The 22,915-nt window shown below is 45.8% G+C and overlaps 1 protein-coding gene across 2 annotated transcripts in view; it reads left to right on the top strand.

Moving 5' to 3' along the window:
* The first annotated feature begins 2,101 nt into the window (after positions 1 to 2,101).
* ASB2 (ankyrin repeat and SOCS box containing 2) overlaps positions 2,102 to 22,915 on the top strand; it is a 33,269-nt gene continuing 12,455 nt past the window's right edge. The window contains exons 1-7 of one of the 2 annotated variants that reach the window (XM_068398231.1): positions 2,102 to 2,361; positions 9,672 to 9,940; positions 11,523 to 11,627; positions 16,809 to 16,975; positions 17,645 to 17,800; positions 19,227 to 19,472; positions 21,785 to 21,956. In XM_068398231.1, the coding sequence (XP_068254332.1) occupies positions 9,696 to 9,940; positions 11,523 to 11,627; positions 16,809 to 16,975; positions 17,645 to 17,800; positions 19,227 to 19,472; positions 21,785 to 21,956 (1,091 nt within the window). In that variant the 5' untranslated portion in view covers positions 2,102 to 2,361; positions 9,672 to 9,695. The remainder of the gene's footprint in view (positions 2,362 to 9,671; positions 9,941 to 11,522; positions 11,628 to 16,808; positions 16,976 to 17,644; positions 17,801 to 19,226; positions 19,473 to 21,784; positions 21,957 to 22,915) is intronic. The other variant, XM_068398232.1, reaches the window with a different exon arrangement.

Below are 22,915 nucleotides of genomic sequence, written 5' to 3'. Positions count from 1 at the left end.
AATGATTGTTATTATTATGCTTTGGATATGTTGTAATAAAGCCACAACATTGTTTTATTGGAAAAAAAATCAACCCCCAAATGTATGATTTCATTCCTGTATAGTAATATTTCTGTAATTAATATTTAAAACTTCTATGAGGTCTTCCTCTGAGGATACCAAAGTATTTCATAGATACTAATTAAATAAGGTCTTATTCGGCAATCTCTATCCATATAAGTAGTCTTGGTGTCCCATCTGCAAGGAATTTTGGAGTCTTCTCTAAAGTTAATGCATTTGATTATTTCCACTTCTAATGTAGAAAATGAGACACAGAGGAGTTAAATGATTTACTCAAGACAAAAGAGAGAGTTAGCGGTATCTGAAAATAGTTCTTCTGAAGCAGTCCCGCACTTTTGTCAGAAAATGATGCAGCAGCATTCATAGGAGCTCCAAATACATCAAAGAGGTGCACGGGGCTTTGCAAGGAAACCCAGGAATGTGGGAGGGAAGGGAATTGCAGGGTGCTTGGTGTGAATGGCATGGGGAACCATGTGCAACATTCATAGCTGATGGGACCTGGAGCCCCAGTATCTTTTTAATAATCAAACAGTCCATCCTGGAAGACGTGGGCACCCTTGTCTCTGCCAAACATCAATCTGTGTCACAGTATCAGCATTTTTCCTTGAGTTCAGGGGGACATCAAGCTGGCCGTGAGCGTCAAGGGTGTGGATCTGATGATAGACTGCCAAAAGGCAAGCAGAAGTGTTAAATGTGGGAGATAGTCACTCTTGGTTTTAAGCCAAGGCTGGTTAAAATCTTAAAGTAGTATCGGGAAAAAAAAGTGCTGGGTGTTATTTAAAAATCACGGAGGGTTGGCTGACATGCTTTCAAGGATGTAAGAGTTTTACACCCTCTTGGTGAGGACTTCAGGGCTCCTTTGCCTGCCACAGTAGCTACTAAATGTCCTTAGCTTTGGACAAAACAACAGCCCTAGCACTAGTTTTGAGGGGCAGATGGCTTTGTGGGCAGTAGAGAAGGTGGACAAATCAGATACTGGCCATCCTGTCATGCTGGAGCAAGCTGGATCAAGAAGCAAGCATGGAGAGGGAATGCTGCTGGTCCTGAAAGACCCTAAAAGCAAAGCTGGTGAGTTGGAAGGGATCACCTGTTAGTGGGTGATGTGGTCTTGTTAAATTGGTTCCCTTCATGATGGCTCTTGCTAAGCCTTAGGGAGCCGGTGTTTATGCACTGACAGGGTGAGTACAGCTAGCCTGAGGCTCCACAAGGTACTCGGAAAGGAAACCAGACCCATCGCAATCTAGGATTTGTTCTCTTTATGTGCAATGTTTTGCCATGGGAATCAGTGAAGTAGAAGCTGAAGGAAAAAGCACAGGCATCATTTTGATACCGTATTATACTGTTTTCCTTCATTTATGGTATTAGCTGGACAAATATATAGAAACCTTCCCAAACTGGGTGTGATCCCCATGTTCCAGCTATTCCAACAGTGACAATTCTCCTGTATGTGCCTGACTGTTTTCTTCTAGCTCATTCCTGTTCAGTGCTATCTTTCCCTTGGCCAGCTTGCCCTCTGCCAGATGTGGGGAGGGTGGCTACCATTTCACATTTATGGCCCCGAGGAGTCTGACAGAGAGTCTGTCATTCATGTTTACGTGGTATAAGAGCAGGTTTTTTCCAGTAGTAAGCTCTTACAACCACTACTTGGAACAGGTTCACAGCTGCTTTTGTCATCTTTTGGAATCTCAAAGTCTCAAACTTGCAGCCTTAAAAATATACGATCCACTCTAAAACATCAATAAATACCCACGTAATGTTTGCCTGTTTTGTTTAACAAGCAGCAGCTGAAAGAAAAGTAAATTGAGCTCCCTTCTCCTCAAGTAAATAAAACTCTCCAGGACAACATATTTTACTTCAAAATTATAAGGCAATTTTTTTTCTCTTTAGGTTCCAGAAACATGTCCATATATGGTCTACTTGTCAGGGACAATAAATAATGATGTAATAGAAAGGTCAACTTTGTGTCATTTAGCTACAGGATGCTTGATGAAGTGAAGTTCTTCAGATAATGCAACAAAGAAGAACTTTAGGATGGGTAAAAGTTTCTGCCGTGCATCTTCAAACAGGAAATCTGAGATTCAGAACAACTTATATTTTGGCTTGTATTCGCTGATCATGGGGTGATCCAGAAATAAACTCCAGGCTTCAAAGCGAGAGCGTTTCAAAGCTGTCCTGCAGTTGATCGAAACATCCAGGCAAAGCAGGGAGATGAATACCAGCGAGGATTTTCTGAATTAAGACTTAATCAAGGAGATAACCCATTTCAACAGTATTATTACCCTTTTATTTCAGAACAAAAAGGTAATGCAAATCTGCATGTTTTGAACTTATTTATCATTTTCAATCTGTCAGTTTGCTATGTCTAGGCAAATATTTATTCCTATAGCAGTTTGTAACCTAACACCCTAACACAGTCTTGGGAGGTTTTGTGGTTTGCTTTTGGGGTGTTTTTTTTTTAAAAAAAATAAGCCATAGAACACTCACTGGTGTTAAGCAGAACTGTGGCTCTGCCATTTCCTTATTTTTCTTTTACTTGCAGGTGATACTTATATCTTTGTCCCTAGGATAGCTTGCTCAGAAGTAATTGTAGTTCTTGTGACAACATGCTAAGGTACAATGTAGTGTGCAAGGCACAGTGCGAAGGAAAAAAATGACATCAGCAAATATTTTCTTTCATTTATAATTTTCCAGCTGGTATGACACAAAGCTAACATTGCACTGATTGCTGTGTGAATTAATGCTTTCTGAAAAGAAATAGAATCTTGCAGGTGTATGCATTTCCAGTAAAGAATTTGCACAGATCCACAATTTGATGGCATCATAACATATGCCAGACTGATAGGTGAACTGTTTTGACAGCTGGGGCTGGACAAGAGAATTTGTTTGCTTGGAGAATTCTTTTGGGAAGCCTGGTTTTGCTCCTTCAGCACTGGGCTGGAACTTGAGCGGTTTGCATAAGCTGTCATTACAAAATATATTTGCCTGTTGCTGGAGTTGGACAGCATGAGGTGTCATTCTACTAACGTCCCAGCTCTGGCAGATCCGATGGGCACTGAAATCTTCCTGGTTTTAAAAAGTCATTTGCTTTCCAGCAGTAGTTATCCAATAATATCATTTGAGAACTGCAAAGATTTATCTGGAAACTGACCTAAAATACAGCAAAAATGTGAGTACTTTAGGTGCTGCAAATTGGTCTAGTTTCCATTGCCAGCAGAAGATCTGGCCTGAGAGGTGCCGCAGTAAGAGCTGAAGTAGAAGCTTGGTTTACTGTGAAGACTCCCAGCCGTGTTTACCTTCCCCCTGTGTGTGCTCTTACTGCTCTCAGAAGTGAAAAGGCAAACACATGGAAAGGCAAACACGTATCTGCAGGAGCTGGGGCTCAATCATTCCTTGCAAAAAGCAAAACGAGCAAGCAGCTCCTCTTCTGTCCCTTTTGCAGCCTCCAAAGGCTTGGTTTTGTTTTTGGAAATGTGGTTTATCATACCCTGAGCCATAAATACTGAGGTCCTGTATTGAGTTACAAACTGACTGGGGTAAACTCGGTGCAAAGGCAAGCAAAGTCCCTAGCTCTTCTCCCTTAATGACCTTGTCACTCACCTGCCACCCTCCTCTGACAGCAATAAGTGATTCTGCTAATTCTGCTGCCTGGGATCTATTGAAGGAGGACAGGCAGCCTTGTTAAGCTTTTCTTTAAGGCAGTGCTATCAATGGGGACCAGTGTTTCAGATGTTAATGGTATTGAATAGCGCGGTTCTGCATGTCCAAAGCCAGCTGTAATCCTTGTTGTTTATTTATGTTGCATCAGGGATCAGAGGCCCATTCTCCCAAACACTGTATGTTGACAGAACTTGTAGTCCAAATATAATAGCAACCTAATTGTGTTTGTCTGTGGCTTTTGCTGTAATGTGAGTGGTTACTAATAGTCACCATGGGGAGTAGTACCTTTGGTTTTGAAGATCTGCCAGGTACAGCTGCCCATTAATGCAGGACAGTGTCACAGCCTGGCCTGGCACAAGCGTTTCATTTCTGACCTTACCTTCTGGTCACTGGCTGCAGCGCAGTTACCTCCGTGTGGCACAGGCCTTATTTCTACAGCTAGATAAACTCTCACCGAAATAGGCATGGCAAAATTCAGAATCAGGATCAGGCCCTATGTGGAAATGATGACAAATTTAGATCCAGAAGAACTCGTCAGACTGAGATATTAAGTGGCAGCACTATCCTAAGACACGTCTCTCTGCCAAGAGAGAGATCGCTAATGAAGCCATTCAGACCTGAAGGCAAAGTGATCTCTAAGGAATAATAAGGGCACCATACTCACAGCTTTAAAAATCAGGTTTTGCTCTTGCAGCATGTGCAATGCTGTGTGCCACCTGCATGTGAGGACAGGCTCTTGGGCTGCCAGAGAAATGCAGGCGACAGCCAAACTTTAGAACCTCCCCCAAAACCTGAAGTTAGGGTGAACACTAAACGCAGCATTTAACTTATAAATCTGATTCCAATACTTTAAACCTACAGTAAGCAGGCTTAGAGCAAGCAAATAGATTCAAGCTGCATTTAGAAAGACCACTTTGGCCAAATCTTACTTATTCAAGCAGTTCAACCACTCTTAGCCACAAAGATTGACTTTTTTTCACACCTTTGTAACAGAAGCTTATAGCTTATGGTGCATTAGTCTAGTGGGCTTTCATAAGGTTGTTGTAGTTCACCACTGACCACAGATGGGGTTGCCGTAGCCCTGTGGTGTCAGCTGAGCCAGGGTAGGTCCGGGTGGGTGCAGCAGCGCCAGGTGATGCCACCAAGTTTGGCCGCAGAGAAAGAAGTTTAAACTGCATCAGTCTGCATTAGCCTCCAGCTGAGGGCATGTGCTTGGTCTGTTACCGCAGCTCAGCTGGCTCACCGTGGCTTGTTACAGAAATAACTTGAACAAGTGCCTGAGCCTCGTGGCTTCTGCAGCTTTGAACAGAAGCATCTCCAGGTGGAAGGGGAGGGTGGTGGCTCTGCTCTGCTCGGGGCTGTTGCACAGGGAGCTGTGTGGAGGAGGCACACTTCATACCTCCTGCCCAACTCGGACACACCACACAGGTTAGTCTGAGGTAGGGGAGACAGGTGGAGGGAAGCAAGAATGGCTTGAAGGCCAACTGAAACCATCTCTGCTAGGGGTCAGGTCAGCCAGGCTGCCCTTGGCTCTCAGGACCAACCCAAAAGCTCCTGCAGTCCCAGGATGTGACCCTCACACCTTTGTCGGGGTTGTGCCAGTTAGATGAGCAGAACCAAAAGCTTTTTCTGTTTTGGGCCCCACGATGTTTCTTCCTGCAGGATGAGTCAGTGGTGGAAGCTGCAGCCAGCATTGTTGTTTCTGAACTCCGGGGGACTCCTGTCAAAATATTTAGATTAGTGAGGACCACCAACATGCAGGGAAGGTTCTCCCTTTTCTCTGAGAGTGGGTGGGACCCAGTGAACCCATACAAAGAATAAGAGAGTGAAATAGGAGTGATCCCCAAACTCAAAATCTTCCTTTTCCCTCCATGTACCTCAACGAGGTGTGAAACAAAAGAAGGAGAGAGGGGAAGATGTCCAGAAATGGCCTTTATACCAAGATCCACTGGGGATTTAGTGAGGCACCTAAATCGTTTAGCTCCTGTGTGCCAGAGTGTGGAGTCACATTGGCAGTTGTCACCTGCACACTCCTCAAAGCCCTGACTGCCCACAAAGGGACTCTGACATCCAGCTCAGAAGCACAGTGAGGCTGGATCCACTGCCTGCTCTGCCTCCTGTGCTGTCAGGGTGCCAGCGGTGGGGCTGGGGAGGATGAAGAGAGAGATCTGTGCCCCATGCTCCACTGGCACAGGTTACCCTTGGAGAGGAGCACTTTCATCTCCATTCTTGCCTCCTCCAAAGAATCATTGTGCGTCACCTCCATTAGGAGCTTATGATCAGATCCTATCCTCTCCATTAACTGCTTAGTTTAGGTCTCTGAGTCACCATCGGGGCCAGGTCCCTACATTTAGGCATTGCAGTGCTGGATGCTGCAGACAAGCCCTCTGACTCCAGCCCATGGGTTTCATACATCTGCAGCGCACCAGTTACTGAGTGAGTACATAGGCTGACGGACTATGAAAGTGCTGCTGAGCATGCCAGAATCACAGAATCAACCAGGTTGGAAGAGACCTCAGGGATCATCGAGTCCAACCGTTGCCCTGACACCACCCTGTCAACTAGACCATGGCACTAAGTGCCATGTCCAGTCTTTTCTTAAACACATCCAGAGATGGTGACTCCACCACCTCCCTGGGCAGCCCATTCCAATGTCTAATAACCCTTTCTGAAAAGAAATTCTTCCTAATGTCCAACCTGAACCTCCCCTGGCGAAGCTTGAGGCTGTGTCCTCTTGTCCTATCACTAGTTGCCTGGGAGAAGAGGCCAACTCCCACTTCACTACAACTTCCCTTCAGGTAGTTGTAAACTGCAATAAGGTCACCCCTGAGCCTCCTCTTCTCCAGGCTAAACAACCTCAGCTCCCTCAGCCGTTCCTCATAGGTCAGACCCTCCAGACCCTTCACCAGCTTGGTCGCCCTCCTCTGGACTCGCTCCAACACCTCAACATCTTTCTTGAAGTGTGGGGCCCAGAACTGAACACAGTACTCAAGGTGCGGCCTCACCAGTGCCGAGTACAGAGGGACGATCCCTTCCCTAGACCAGCTGGCTACACTATTCCTAATAGAGGCCAGGATGCCATTGGCCTTCTTGGCCACCTGGGCACACTGCTGGCTCCTGTTTAGCCGGCTGTCGATCAGCACCCCCAGGTCTCTTTCCCCCAGGCCGCTTTCTAACCACTCTTCCCCCAGCCTGTAGAGCTGCATGGGGTTGTTGTGGCCGAAGTGTAAGACCTGGCACTTGTTCTTGTTGAACCTCATGCCATTGGTCTCGGCCCATCTGTCTAACCTGTCCAGATCCTTCTGTAGGGCCTTCCTACCCTCCAGCAGATCGACACTCCCACCCAGCTTGGTGTCATCTGCAAATTGGCTGAGGGTGCACTCAATCCCTACATCTAGATCATCTATAAAGATATTGAACAGCACCAGCCCCAGAACTGAGCCCTGGGGAACACCGCTAGTGACCGGCCACCAGTTGGACTTTGACCCATTCACCACCACTCTCTGGGCTCGGCCATCCAGCCAGTTTTTAACCCATCGAAGAGTCCACCCATCCAAGCCCTGGGCAGCCAGTTTGTCTAGGCGGATGCTGTGGGAGACAGTGTCAAAAGCCTTACTGAAGTCTAGATAGACTACATCCACAGCCCTGCCCTCATCTACTAAGCGGGTCACTTTGTCATAGAAGGAGACCAGGTTGGTCAAGCAGGAGTTGAGCAAGCCAAGCAGCAGCAGAAGCTGCTAGGTAAACAAAGCTGTGTCATGGTTCTTGGCCAGGCGCAGGCTGGAGTGCAGGAGCAGCTGGGGCACGCGTCTGGCAGCAGCTCCGTATGGGAGCTATCAGCATTTTGATGTCTGGGCTTGGTTCCTTGGGACAGTGAGGGTCATAGCAGAGCTGAAGCACACCAGCTGTCACTGGAGAAGGTAACCTACAGCAGCCATGAGAGATCTGGCTGAAAAAAAAAAAAAAAAACCAACAAAATTCAGTGGCATTATTATTTACAGCAACAGAAGTTTTTATTTTGGCAGTTTTCATGGCTGTAGAATAGATCCTTCATTGTTGAAAGTCACGTCAATCTGAAATCTGCTGGGCTTCCCTTTACCCTGAACTCTTCCCACTTCTTCTGGGGTGTGCTTGGAGTCTGAGGCAGCTGTTGATGTGGGAGATATCACAATTTCTGAAGTGAAAAGCCTAAATCCAATATTTTATGTTACTTATGACTTGATTCAAGCTCTTGCAATTTCTTCAAACTGTATTAGTTTCTTTTTTTTTATTATGGTTAAAGAAACAAACATGAGTGTCTTGACATGCATATATATAGCTCTGTCACTGTTCAGGGAGCTATGATTTCTTCCGGGTCAGGACCGTCTCTTGGCCTTACACACAGCAGTGAGGACTGCTAGAGCAGTTCTCCAAGTGCAAGGCTCACTGTGCTGGACCCCACTGCCATTGACATGGGTGCGAGTCTCTAGGAAGCTAGGTTACCCCGGGCACTCAGTGAGCAGGGCAGAGCCCCAGCCTGCTGGAGAGAGCAGCCGTGCGGGGAAGGAGAGATGAAGGCTTTGCTGTCGGCGGTGCCCGGAGTGGTGGGAGGCAGGTCCTGAGCGGCAGCAGGCTGGGTGGCTCTGCCAGCCTCATGCATGTGGCCCTGCCAGGGGCCCCAGCTCGGCAAGGCCCATGGCCGGGTAGGGCAGGGCTGTGGGGAGCTGGAGACTGGCCCTGCTGCAGCATTGCTGGGGCAGGGGCTGACAGCCACAGGGTGGGGGGCAGGCAGCTTTGTGGTGCACTTAGCCAGCCCCTCGCCTCTCTGTGCCTCCATAGTACCTTTCTGCTGGCTCCCTGTCCTCCCTTGCCCTGTCCACAGACAGCTTGTACCCATTGCTCCTCATCCCAGCATTCTCCTTTATTTTGCACAGTTCTTGCTCACTGGTGTGTTCATAAAAAGCAAACCTGTTACCCCTTGGTTGTCATCTTCTTAAAAGAGGCAAACTTTTCCATCTCTTCTTATGAAATAAGCCCTTGGCTCTTTAACACTGGTAGCCAGAGTGCCCTCTGTCATCCAGATGAGATCTTGCTAGATCATCGAGCCATTCATGGCATTAGTACTTCTCTGTCACTGCTGGAAATATCGCAGTATTTTGGATTGTCTTTGCCTTTTTTGAGTCCACGCTGCGGTGACGGTTCATAGTCATTCTGTGATTGCTGAGTGTGCCCTGATGTTTTCCCCGTCTCTCATTTCTATCTCTCAACCACCAGTTTTTAGAAGAAAGTCTGACCATAAGTCTCAGAGCTCATGACCTTGAACTTTGTTCTGTGAAAAGCAAAAAAATCAGAAGTGAAACTGAGCAGTGTCGTGTTGCTCTCCTAGCTAAGTGAAATGAAGAAACTGACTTCAAAGAATAGCTTTGCATGTTGCTTGAGAGATCTCCAGATAAGGTGGAAAAAATTACTCCATGAAGTCTCTTTACCCTTTGTGGTGGAGAACCTGCCCTTGCAGAAAACCAGCAAACAGACAGACAAACCTCTTTCCTTAATTTTCTGCAATTAGAGCAAGAAATAAAACAAAAAAAAAACCCACAACAGAAAGAGATGTTCATTGGCATTCTTCTAAATCAATAAATTTCAGTGCTGTATCTCTTTAATCTTATGGGGATTTCCTTTACCGATTTTTCTCTTGAGCTGTGATAACCAGAATAAGTAGATGAAAACCTACCTTGCTTGCAGCAGCTCTCTTCCCTTTTTTAAACACCAGCTAAATCAGTTACTTCTATGTGATAGAAAGGAGTTCACTAAGTTTACATGCAGATTTTAGCTGATAACATTCTCTCCCTGGTGAAGGATTTCTGAAGGGTTTTCTAGCCAGTCTAACCAAGAGGCAGAGCTGAACGAAAGCACAAGATAGTTGAGTTTCTTTCTTTCATTTTTCAGATGTTGATGATCACCATTTCCTTTTACAGGAAAGCAAAAATAAAAATTAAAAAATGGCTACAATGGCCGCAAATACTCAAAGACAAACGATAGACTGTGAGGAATACAGTCTGTACAGTAGCCTGAGTGAAGACGAGCTTATAAAGATGGCCATCCAGCAGAGCTTGGGAGAGGACCCTGCGGGCCAGCCAGCTGCTCAGAGCCACCAGAAGTTGATGGTGGCAGGTCCCAGCGAGGCGGCTGCCCCGAGCCGTGTCAGCAGCCACAACCCGCCCTACCACATCTACCCCTGGCAAAGGTGAGTAAGCGCCTGCCTGAGCTGCACCGTCCCAACAAACACCCTGCCCAGGAAGAGCAAAACAGCTTCCCCTGTCTAAACACGTGCTTCCTAATTAACTTTACCAAGCGGCTGTGAGCCTGTCATTAGTTTGAAAGCCAGAGTCTGCTATAAATCCGACGAGGTCAACAATTTACGTCCTCACAGCGAAATGAGAATTTGCTTGGTGTTGTCTGTTTTAAGCCACAAATAAAATAAGAAAAGGGGGACTGCTACAAGCTTTCCTGAATGACAGAAGCCCCACCGAAGCCAGTGGCTCCTTTCCCCCACGCAACACACTGTACGCTGAGCTTAGGTTTCGCCAGAGAGGGAGCACGGCATTTGTTATGGGAAAACATAGGAGAGAGGCCAAAAATGCGTATATAAAACAGTGTGAGCTGGCTACCTTTTAGATACTGCAGTCTTTAAAGGATGTAGTTATTTCAGATCAGAGTCTGACCTCAAACACACTGCGCTCAGCCCAGAGCAGCTCCAGACACCAAAGTGTGTCGGCATCCCCCTCCCCTGCGATGCTGGGCTGTGGGTTACACAGACCTGCTGACAGTTTCAAACCCAGACATTGTTCTCCTTTCATTTTTTTAAAGGCAGATTTCTCAAGGGGGGAGGGAAGAGGTTACAAAGTCACCCCAAAACCAAGGAAAAATATTTTTTTCAACTAATTTTTTTTAACAAGGTGAGAGAAACTGAAGTTTTGTTCCTCCTTCTTTCTCATAATTCCACTGTCCTCTGATGCCACACTCAGTACCACCTGTGACTGTTTGGTTTCCAAGGCTGGAAGACTGGGGCCAATTTGATCAGCAGTAAGCGTGTTTCATAGCTGTGGAATCAGGATGCTGTACAGCAGGCAGTCCTGCTCCCATCAGAGGTCGTGGCTTCTCAGTGTCGTTCCCGTGCAATTGTACTGTCAGCTCTGCCGCAGTGACCCGATGCGGGGGAGAATAAGGGCTTCCCTGGCCATTTGGTCCTGTCCTCCTCGGGGGTCCTCCGACCCCTGCTATTTAGGCAAGAGGCAGCACCTGCAATTCTGTGCGTTAACCTGTCCTGCCTTTGCCTCAGCCCAGCAGCTTTTGACCTCCCACCGGAGGGAAAACCTTTGCAGCTTGTAGCTCCAGATCTGTAGCATTGCTGAACTCTTCTGCCACCTGGGAGAGCCAAGCTGGAAATGGAGACAGCACCGGGGGGGCCCTGGGACCTCCTCCACCCCTGCCTCTGACCTGCTTGCATGGCACTTCGGAGGTGATGAATGTCACCTCACCTCTTGTCTGCTTCCTGTGCAGTGGTGGTAGGGTTAACCTCACTGTTGTCTTATATGGTCATTTGAATCCCCTGGCGCTTCCTCAGAGGGCCAAAAATAATCTCGAGCTGAGCGAGCAGCTGAATCGAGCGCAGAGCAAGCCGTGGCCATCTGCTTTTATTCAAAGCCCTGACCGGCAGGCTTTCTCACTCTGTCTCTGTGGATGTGTGCCTGTTTCTGCCTCAACATGACCTGTTTCTCCTATTCGGAGTATTTCTCTTTATTTCATTCATGTCATCGCCACTCCAGACTGGCAGCCCAGCCGCGAGGCCGTGCTCAGCCATCCAGCTCGGGGGCAGCCTGGGGGGTCAGGCGAAGGTACGACGGCAGCCTTTTCAGCACATCCCAGCCCATGTAAGTGCCTCCCTCTCCCTCTCCTGCTTTCCCTCCACCCCGGTCAAAACAAGCCTTGCTACCCTCTCTCCCTGTGAGCCAGCTTTTCTGGGCAGTGATGGTGTCTAGTGGGGGGAAAGGATGGTGTTCATCTGGAGGAGTTGATGAACTGCTTAGCAGGGTCTTGCTGATACCTGCCCCACACCCTCGCTGCCTTCCCGCTCTTCTTTCTGACCTTCCAGCTGCCCTGGACCATGTGCAGGCTCTTGCAGGTGTCCCATCTCAAACCTCCCTTGTTCTCTTCTTCCCCTTCATCCCTCTCCATCCCTCCAGTGTACGTGTCCTGGGGACTCTGGGTCATTCGGTAGCTCTGAGGTGACAAGGACAGCAGGGAAGGGATGCCTGCACTGTCATTTATTTATATAGGCTGGCTCCTGCATCAATACAGTTGATGAGGCAGGCAGGTGCTGATAGTAACTCCATTGGTATTAAGCTGACGGTTCAACAGTGGGGAAGAGCAGGGAAAACAAACATTTTATCTCAGTATATAGACATGGTGAGAAAGACCAGTCCTTCAAAGTAAATATTTTATAAATTGTCCCATGATACCGTGCCTGTTCCCAGCAATACCTGCACTGTCTTGCCACCCTGAGGAGGGCGGCTGGGGAGCCGTATCACATCTTACCTGCCCAAGGAGGAAACCAGCTTGACTGACTTTGATCCTCCTGGCCACATTCTGCTGTTGGCAGAAATCATAAATAAGCTTAGGTGAACACAGTCATGGATGAGGAAAGCAGACAGGCAGGGGGGTGGCCTAAGCTCTGCCCCAATGTCTGTGTGTAGTGGAAGTGTCTGGATCGTGATGGGTTTATTACAGCTCTCTGAGGGGCAGAGTAGATGCAGGCACCTGCCTTCAACTCTCAGATGAAGACAGGAAAGTGGTGTAGGCAGTGCTTCTGTGTCCTGCAGAAAACTCTTCCCTGCCTTTTTTATCTACCCAGTTCAAATCCACCTTCTTTTATCCAACTTACAACTCCCTCCCTGGATGCATGGTTGCAGTGACTACCCCTCCATCACTCTTCTTCCTTTCATGCCTCATCCAACTCTACTATCTCCCCCACCTCACCCTGCACCCTGGCTGATCCAGGCTCTATTCTAGGCTCTCCACTGACATTGCCCTCCCTGACACATGTGAAAACCTCTTTCTGCTGAAACATGAAGCCTCCCTCATCCCTGTCAGCTGCCAGCTCCCCGTGGCCACACTTAAATTGCATCCTCTCATTAAGTGCTCTCGCACCCTGCATGCCTCTTGCCTGCTCTGGGTGCAATGACTGGAGGGCAGGCTTTTCTTCTTCATCACGAAGCTCAATAGAGTTCAGTCCACAGGAAGGCTGGGGTAAGGCTAATAAGCTAGCCCTCCCCTGCTGCCAGGTGAAAGTAGAAATGTGGCTGGGAAGCCACAGGAGAGCATGATAGCACGACTGTTTTATAGCCCTGGTCTCAGAGCCAGGCAGGGATGAGAGTTGGCTTCACCTGGGGAGATGTCGTTCCTTCATGCTGCCTGCATCTCACCAGGCTGCCAGGAAAAGACGTATCTTCCTGAACCCTTCTGTGCTCCACTGAACCTCTTCTTCAGCACTCAGAACTGACCCCACCATACATCTCTTCTTTAATGGGTATTTCGTATCTTGGCTATCGGCCTTTGAAGTGTGGTAATTCTTTTGATTCACCTATAAGGTTAAGATTTCATCAGATCTTCAGGCTTCCTCCATGGTTCTAATACTCGTTTTTTCTATATGTGATGAAATCCAAGCAGCAGAATGTGTTGGGGTTTTTTGTAACAGCCAATTATGAGCCAGGCAGAAAACACGGATTTCACATGGAGATTCATTAAACTTGCTGTACTGAACTGGAATTTACTTGGCTAAAGCATCTACAGCCTTGTCCAGCAAACCCCCTCATCTTACTCAGGAATCATTTAAGGTCAAGGACCCTGACAGAAGTTTGCTTCATTCAACATCTGAGGGCTTAAGCAGAATAGTAACTGATTCTTCACACATTTTTAACCCTACCACAGACCTGAGGTGCCCTCTGCTTTCCCTGGGGTCTCAGCTAACGTGATTCACCTTGCCTTTGCTGTGTGCCAGCCCCATGCACCGGCTCCTGCCATGGCCCCCCTGGCATGCAGTAACTCGTTAAGTGCTGGTAACTCCATCGTGTGCCCAAATCCCAAGGTTGCAGTGAGCAGCTCTGCATGTGTAACATGAACCTTTGCACAGAACAACAGATGGCTTCAGCAGCTTTGTGCCAGAGGCTTTTAAAGACGAAGATCCTCCACCTCCTCCTCCTCTCCCAGCCAAACATGTCAATTGTTGCTGTTAACTGACTCAACAAAATGCTCAATTTCAAACACCTGTATAAAAATCTATTATCTATACAAAACTAGCAATTTTACGTTTAGTCCCCAGGGTACTCTAAATAGTATGGAGATATGACAGTGTTCCTGCGACCTAAGCCTGGCAGTTATCAGAAGGTCAGTTGATTCCTCCTGGGTGGGCTGTGTCCAGGACGGCAGCTGCCTGTTCTAGCTGTTATCTCCTCAGGCAAAACGCCTGGCTTTGTGTCCCATAACTCCCCCATTCCAGTGTTGCTATTTTTGTGACTCTGCTGTCTTGAGATCACTGCTCCCAGCTATAGAGAAGAAGTAAGTGGCACTAACTACTTTTTCACCTGGGAAAGGGTATCTTTTCCCATCCCAACACGTGTTGTGTTTTGTTCACCTGCTTCCACTCCAGGCCCTGAGTTTATCCTCAGAGAAGCAGCTTTACGACTTCTCTTTCAGTGCTAGTATTAGTGTTTATGGCACAGACTGGGTACCTCTGGGCAAGCTGAAATTAATGATGCCTGAGTGAGTTTCAGGCTGTTGGTCTCTCCAGCCCCTGCAAGGCAATGAAATCCAGTGCTGCTCCTGTAACCTGCACTAAATGCAGAGGTTATACCAATGATCTGCTTTTTGAGGACTCCTGTGCTGAACTGCCCATATTTTTCTGTCTCTGATCTCACTCTGTTGTGGCATTTAGACCTTCTGTCATAAGCAGAGTTTCTGGCTGTTCCCATCGTCACTGCCGTGCATGACCTTCATCGCGTGCTGTATTCCTACCCTGGTGATGCTAATAGTCTCTCTGAGACTCCCACCTCCCTCCCCAGTCTCTCTGCCTTCAAGACTGCAAGATTTTCTCCTCAGAGTTAGTTCAAACCACAAAGTCTCCTGTGTTTTCAACATCCTCTTATCCTCTGCCTCTGAAAATATAGCCCACATTCATTTTTTGCAAGTCCGCATTAGAACTGGAAAAATGCTTCTTCCTTTGAGGTGTTTGCTGTCCTGAAGCTTAGCCATTTGGTGCCTCAGAATAAGGAAGCAGTGGCTGCCTTCTCCCAGTACAGCTCAGCAGGAGCAGGACCAGGCACTTGTGCTGGAAGGCTCAGCACACTGCCATGCACAGAGCCGCTGCCTGCCACGGGCAAGGATCCTGCCTGCATCGCCTGTAGGGTACCAGCTCCCTGCCTCTGCTGCGCTGTCACAGTCTCAGCTGGGGTGGAAGGAGGGAGGCAGGCCCCGCTGCAGGCACTGCTGCTCAGTGGTACGGTGATTGTCAAGCAGCATTGTGACTCCAGCAGAGCGGGGAGTCCCGCAGCGGCTCTCGCTGTTGCTCTGCAGAAGGGCTGGTGTGCTCAAGTCAGCCCTGCTCTGCAATTGCTCTTACAGAGCTCAGAGAAACAGGTTGCTGCCCAGACTGTGCAGAATGCATGTTTGGCACGGGGAAGACTTGTCAAAGCAAAGCTCACTTACAGACTGATCATTGTGTGTCAGTTCTGGGTGTCATGGAGCACACTTCATGCTTTTTGTAGATTTTCACCGTAAGCCCCTTCTTGAAAGCTTCAGAATTAGGTAGCATCAAAAAGATGATGTTTACGTTATTTTTCGTTTTGTTGCTAAACACAAATACTACTTTAACACTTTTCAGTGATTCTACACATTTCAATGACTTTCTGCTCCAAAGAGGCTTTAATATATTCCCTCCCTTCCAAATATTTTTTCATTCCTTTTACTCCCTGTGCCTAGAAGTTGCTTGGCCCTGTGGTGCCTGACAGTTGTTTGCTGGGTTCAAATGGACTGTAATGTGAACCATTTCACAGCTTGGCACCAAGTCCCAGTTGGGGTTCCAGAGGCCCCTGACTGCTGCAGTTACTTGGGGAACCACTAACTTGGCTAAGAGGTTTGCAAGAGTGAACTTGTTGACAAAGGTAATGGGTCTGCTCCCAAGCAGGCTTCTAAAGACCAGATTTTCAGAAGTGTCCAGCACCTGTCTTATTGGGACACCAAAGTCATATTTTTGAAGGTCTATAATGTCCAAAGTGGTTGTCATTTCTGAAAATTTGAGTACTCAGTGCTGAAATAACAGCTGGGGATCTCTGGGACATGGTCAGAAAGGGCAGCTCAGAATTTCATTTGGGTGGGTGGGTGTTTTTTTTTTTTTAATCCTCACTGGCTGAAGAAAGGAGAGCCCAGACCACCACTGTAATGTTCACATGTTCTAACCAGAGCTCTCCCTTCTTTATAACTGGTCCAGCTAACTTCTGAAAACATGCTTGCATAAGAGAAATAGGAAGTATCTTCAAAATACAAGAACAAGATGTATGGAGCATTTCTGCTTTATTTGCCACCTGCAAATCAAAGTTAAAATTTTCTTCAGGGATGAACAGGGGCAATTCTCTTCAAAGCTGATCTTGTTTAAGAGATCTCACATTGAGACAACTTGCCACATGGGAGGGTGATGTAATTATCACAACCATGGATACTCATGGCAGTGTACAGAGCACAGGTAGAGCTAGTCTCCCCCAGCACCAGATATCTAAAATATAAGAGTTTTTGTCAGAGATTAGTCATGCCTACACTTTCCTTACTCTCCGAGGAAAGAGATCAGCACCTCCAGCCAGTGATTCTTCTTTTGTGAATGGCCAAATTAGAGCAGACAATTTTTACCTCCACAAGCCCTGTAGCAAGAAACTTTAGGGCCACAAATACTTATTATATAGGCTGTAGGGGTTCACTATTTTGGCCAAATGATACAGTGATGTTGCTGAAAAAAAGCTTCTCAGTAATGAAGGAAGCAGTAATCAGGTTTTAATCTTGTTTTAAAGAGAACTGGACCCTGTAGTGGAAGCAATCAAGGATGGAGATGAAAAAGCAGTATGTAAGATGATGAAATCGGGAAAAAACCTTTCTGAACCTAATAAGGACGGTTGGATACCTCTCCATGAAGCTGCATACTATGGTCAAGTGGGTTGCCTGAGCCTGTTGCAAAAAGGTCAGTGAAGTTTAAACTAACTCATTACAAAAGGGAGAAGAAGAATATAAATAAACTAAAAAGCAGAATTAGCAGCAGCCCAATCCTTTCCTGGGAGTGTGTGTGAAGTTTTTTTTTTCAACCTCTCTGAGTGTGTATTAATTTCACCTTCTCTTTGAGAATAGGTTTCCACACTGAAGCCTCTAAAAGTTAGGATCTTCAAGAGAAAATTATATCTGGAGAGATCTTTCCAAGCCCTGGATTTCTCGCAGTAAAGCCTTGTAGCTGATCTCTCAGCTGTTGTGAGCTGCTCAGCTGCCACAGCTGACAGCAATTACCTCAGGACCCACTAGCTGGACATCCAGCCCAGCACATCTTCGCTGGTGCTTGAAGGTGGTTAACTACTATAGTTTGTTTTCAAACTGCTGCTAAAGAGCAGTTACTCTGCAGCTTTCTGCATCACTAGTGGTGACAGCTGAACATTTTCATCTAAGCTGGTGACTGATTTAGATACATAATCTGAGTGATAGTAACTTTATAGTATATTCTCAACTTTGCTCACGGAAAAGGAAAGAAATAAACAACAAAAACTCACCTAAAACTCCGAGAATTTTGAAAGGTGGTGGTGCTGCAGATTCTTGTGTACTTACTACATGCCATAATAACTTTGGGCTTGCTGTTTATGCACAGCATACCCTGGCACAATCGACCAGCGCACACTCAATGAGGAGACGGCTCTCTACCTGGCCACCAGCCGGGGCAACCTGGACTGCCTGCTCACCCTGCTGCAGGCTGGGGCCGAGCCTGACATCTCCAACAAGGCCAGAGAAACACCGCTCTACAAAGGTGAGTGGCTGTGTTTCCAGGCATGCTGAGCTCTTCTGGCACCACCAAGGAAGAGCTGCAGGCACTCTTGTGATGTGGGGCTGAAACTCGGCAATTAGCTCCCATTTTGCACCTTCCTCCAGTAGTCCTGTATCTCCTACGTCTGACCTGCCATGCCACGGCCTCTCTTCTCATCCACATCAGAGACAGGATTAGTGGCTGCCCTGCAGACTGCCAGGTGCAACACAGTGCTGAGGATGGGATGTGTGATGGTTAGTGGGGTCTTAAGCACAGGTGTCTGCACAACGTCCCAAATTTAAGGAAAGCAGAAAGCTGGATAGTACAGGAATATATATGCTTTTCTAAACCGTAGGACCTAAGTAGCTGTTAGAGGTGCGAGAGTACAGTAACTGTAGACATGCCAGTGATTCATATACTGTGTGGGTCAGGCCAGACTGTGTGCTATGGGAGATGCCTAAAGTTATAAATATTTCAGTGAGGTAGATAAAGTGTTTAACGTGGACATATAACTTCGCTGCTGGTCAGAGAGAACACTTTCTTTAGTAGAACAGCAGAGGGACTTTTTACAAGGGCAAGTAGTGACAGGACGAGGCGGGACGGTTTTAAACTGAAAGAGGGTAGATTTAGATTAGATATTAGGAAGAAATTCTTTACTATGAGGGTGGTGAGACACTGGAACAGGTTGCCCAGAGAAGCTGTGGATGTCCCCTCCCTGGCAGTGTTTAAGGCCAGGTTGGATGGGGCTTTGAGCAACCTGGTCTAGTGGAAGGTGTCCCTGCCCACGGCAGGGGGGTTGGAGATAGATGATCTTTAAGGTCCCTTCCAAGGCAAACTGTGCTATGATTCTATGAAGCAGATGATCTCTCACACCTCTGTGTCCCTTCACCCTTTATTGACTGCTCCTGCCATGACTACTTTTAGCACTCTAAAACATTGAAAAGCACATATTACTTGTTTCAACAGTAATCTTGTCTCCAACTTTGGATGCCTGACATTAGAACTGCTCAGTTTAAAATGCCTTAGAATTTGGAAAAAAAAGTGTTCAGGTCATGTGATTTCTGTAACATGTTTGTTCTTCATAAATTATCTCCTGCACCTTGTCACCTCCCTGTGTCACTCTGGTGTCCAGTTGGTGCAAATGTGCTGGGCTGGATTCCCCTCAGTACCGGGCTTGGCACAAGTCCTGCACAGGACACTTAGCCTCCCCCAGGTCCCGGCTGAAGACTGGCTTTGCTGCCACATCCTTTACGAGCCCCAGTGTCATTTGGCAATAGCCTTGGCCCTCATATTGACCTAGATGGACCTTTGGTCTTACTCACTATGGCCTAGTTGTATTATATTGCCTTACGCTACATGAAATGGATACCATAACACTGAGAATCTTTTTAAAAACCTGTCCTAATCATTTCCCTTTTTCCCAAAACAGCCTGTGAGCGCAAGAATGCAGAGGCCGCAAGACTCCTGGTACAGTACAATGCTGATACCAACCATCGTTGCAATCGAGGATGGACTGCTCTCCATGAGGCTGTCTCCCGAAATGACCTGGAGATTATTGATATCCTTGTGAAAGGGGGTGCCAAGGTCGAGTCTGCAAATGCCTATGGGATCACTTCTTTATTTGTGGCAGCTGAGAGTGGGCAGTTGGAAGCTTTGAGATACCTGGCAAAATGTGGTGAGTACAGTTGTGCCGTTACATGCCTTTACTCATTTCATTCTTAATATTTCAAAGTTCCCATTAATTCTCCCTGGCTCAATTTTTCTGTCTCTGAAGACAAGGCGTAGCCTGCAGAGGTGCTGAAACCCTGTTGCTTCAGATGGCTGAATTGTGTCAGGTCTTTCAGAGAGCATGGTCTAGACACACGCACTTCAGCATTCATTCATGGTCACCTACTTTGGGAAGTAAAATGTTGCTCTCTAGTTGCATTGCCTGGCAGATTTCAAAACCTGTATTGTTGCACACATGTAGCCTAAAATCCAATCAGTCATAAAAGACAACTGTAGGTGGTAATAGAAGTTGAACATGAGCCAACCCCATCTGCTCATGAACATGTGCAGTGATGGGCAAGGTTAGCTCTCCTCCACTAATGAATTCTGCTGAAAATAGATAAAGTACTATTATATAGTTCATGGGTTTACACCAAGGAGAAGCAGACTTGCTCTCCCCCATGTGTATGTGTTCAAACATATAAACAGAGTGAATTTGATTCTAGTTTGCACTAAACCTACCTTTTACTGCTCCATTCATGTAAAACAGCTTTACAATAAGTGTAACATACTTTACTACTCCTTGGAGGCACATTTTATTTTCACTGTGGCCTAATATTATCAATGTAGGTAAGATCTGGGTCCTGCCCTTGTGAAACAAGAGCTAAACAGCAATGAAGATAAGAAAAACTTCTGAAGCCATTAGTATGGCTAAGAAAGATATGAGAGTTGGGGAACAAAAATGTGTTCTGCTGTCCAGCTAGCATTGTCAAGTCAGTTTTATATGACCAGTTAGTCCATCATACTGCCTGCGATTTTAGAAACTAAGCCAGAACGTGATATGTGTTTCAACTCAGATAGATATTAGGATTTCCTTAAGGTTCAATTTTGAGAAAAATACACAGGAGAAAATCCAATAAAACTGTTCAATTGTTTCAAGCCCTGCAAAGCTCCTCTGAGAATCCCAGGAATGATATCACTGCATTGTTTACGATGAGCAATGTTCATCATAAAAACGGTTTCTTTTTCATTTCTTTTTCATTAGGAACGTAGTCCTATGTTATGTTTTGTCACTGCAATTCTCCTGAGTTTTCCAGCCACAACATCTTCAAAGGGCCAAACACAACACAGATGTTTCAGTTTGGGGTGAGAGCACAGGGAAATGTTCTCTTTGGCAGGGAGTTTTCATGATCAAACTGGAGACTAATTGGCTTCTTTATTGGAGTTTAGAAGCAAAACTTCAGTAAACTGTCATTCCCATTTAGGGTACACATAAAGCAGCCTTCCTGAGGACACCAGGGTACAGTATATTACAGTCAAAACCCAGGCTTTCAGGCCTTAAATATCTAGCACACAAAAAGCTAGATTCCAAATTGTTTGTGGCCAAAAAGTATTAGGTCTTGGTTTATTCTTGTATGTTGTTTATTAAGCCAAGCACACACTAGAGCTCAAGAAAAAAATGCCTCAGATAATATCATTATCAATTATTTACAATTATTATTTATAAGCTCATTAATAACATTTATCTTTTTTTTTGGTAAAATTTACCATTTGGAGCCCAAATTGAACCCTCATGAAATGAAGAGATACAGCCTCAGGTGTTGAGTTTTGAAATGAAATATTCATTGACTAAGGCATGCCCAAATAAAAGCTGATTAGAATTGTTGCTTGGTACTAAGCAGATGTCATGTTACAGAGTCTTATTTTAGACTGGATATGTACCAAAATTAAAATGTAGCACAAATATATTTAAAGTATGTATATAGAGAGTATAAATAATAGGTATAAATATAAATAAATATGCATTATAAATACATAATCATAGAATTTTGGAGAGCACCTATTGAGATCATCTGGCCCAAACTCCTGCTCAAGAATAGTGGATATACATAGTGTAAACACATAAATACTGATGGAATTATTGTGTCCAAAGAAAAGGCCATGCTCTATAAAGAACAGCATATTTTGAAGTGTTTGCCTTTGAGATACAGCTGAATGGAGCCTAGATTCAGGACTGGCAGCTAATGGTTGCCACCCATGTTAAACCCTCCTTCATAAAATTCAGATCATAGTAAAAACCAGTGGAGATTTATAATATAACTGTATATAACTGATATGACTGTAACACCTTTTCATTTTACTCTGATATGACCTCATTCACATCCCCTTCCAGCACATTTTGTAGCTCCAGTGTCATGGAGATGTATGTGCTCATTCAAAGTATGTTGCTTACATCTGATTTTAACCTTTTGGTGCTACAAAGATTTTTTTCCTTCGTAGGTGCTGATATAAATACTCAAGCCAGTGATAACGCCTCTGCTCTTTATGAAGCCTGTAAAAATGGACACGTACATATTGTGGAGTTTCTTTTGTCCCAGGGAGCAGATGCTAACAAAGCCAATAAGGATGGCCTGTTACCTCTTCACATAGCAGCCAAAAAGGGAATTTGCGAGTAAGTTTTAGTTCATTTCATAGTTTTGTCTTTTAGACAAGAATCCAAAGTCCTTATGAAAAGGAGAACATAATGTCCCAGATCTAACCCTGAGCATTGCAAGAAAGGGAGCTGCCAGTTGAGAGCTGTGCTTTCCGCTCGCAGAACTCAGGTTGGAAATTATAAACTGAAGAGTGTGTTTGCGGGTTGGCATGGGATGGGATGGGATGGGATGGGATGGGATGGGATGGGATGGGATGGGATGGGACGGGACAGGATGGGATGGGGTGAGCAAGAATGTGGGGTGCAAGATCCCTTTAGCTTTACCAAGATATCACCTATTACAGCTAAATAACCTCATGTATCTTGAAAGTGGATTAAACTGAGCTCCACAAAATGTGCTTGAGATGGAATAAAAAAGCATCGGGCGTCCTGAATAGCTATTACAGCATAGTTTGCAGTCATTTTCCTACATGAGTCCATCGTGATTCTTCTGCACAAGCAGAACATGTTGCATTCATCTCTGGTGTGCTCAGGTTTTATTAACAATAAGTCAGATGCTTACAATGGGAAGTGGTTAAGTGAATCTCTAGGGCATTAGTGAGATTGTTGCTAGAATGTGGTGTCCAGTACTGCTGTCCTCCCTTTCAGAAACCTTTCAGGAAATTGGAAAGGCTTCAGAAAAGAAGTACAAGAATTACTCATGGGCTGGAAAATATACTTTGTTAGTGAGTGATTAAATGACTCTTAGATGTAACAGACATGCATAAAATGATCCAGCGGTTTGTTTCTGAAATGAAATGTGTTTGGGACAGAGCTGAGCACATTCTTTAAACAGTGAGAAAAGTAACTAATGGGAAAAATAGCCAGGAATTGGGTAGATTTACCAGTCCTCTGAAGTAGAGGTGTTCATAGGAGGAGGAAAAACTCTACAGCCTGTGATAAAGAATATCAATTTAGAAGGTGCTGCCTAGGGATGG

This window comes from Nyctibius grandis, chromosome 4 (genome assembly GCF_013368605.1).
Source record: "Nyctibius grandis isolate bNycGra1 chromosome 4, bNycGra1.pri, whole genome shotgun sequence".
Lineage (NCBI taxonomy): Eukaryota > Metazoa > Chordata > Aves > Nyctibiiformes > Nyctibiidae > Nyctibius > Nyctibius grandis.
The sequence above is the reverse complement of the archived record's forward strand: the minus strand, read 5'-3'. Positions and strand labels throughout refer to the sequence as shown.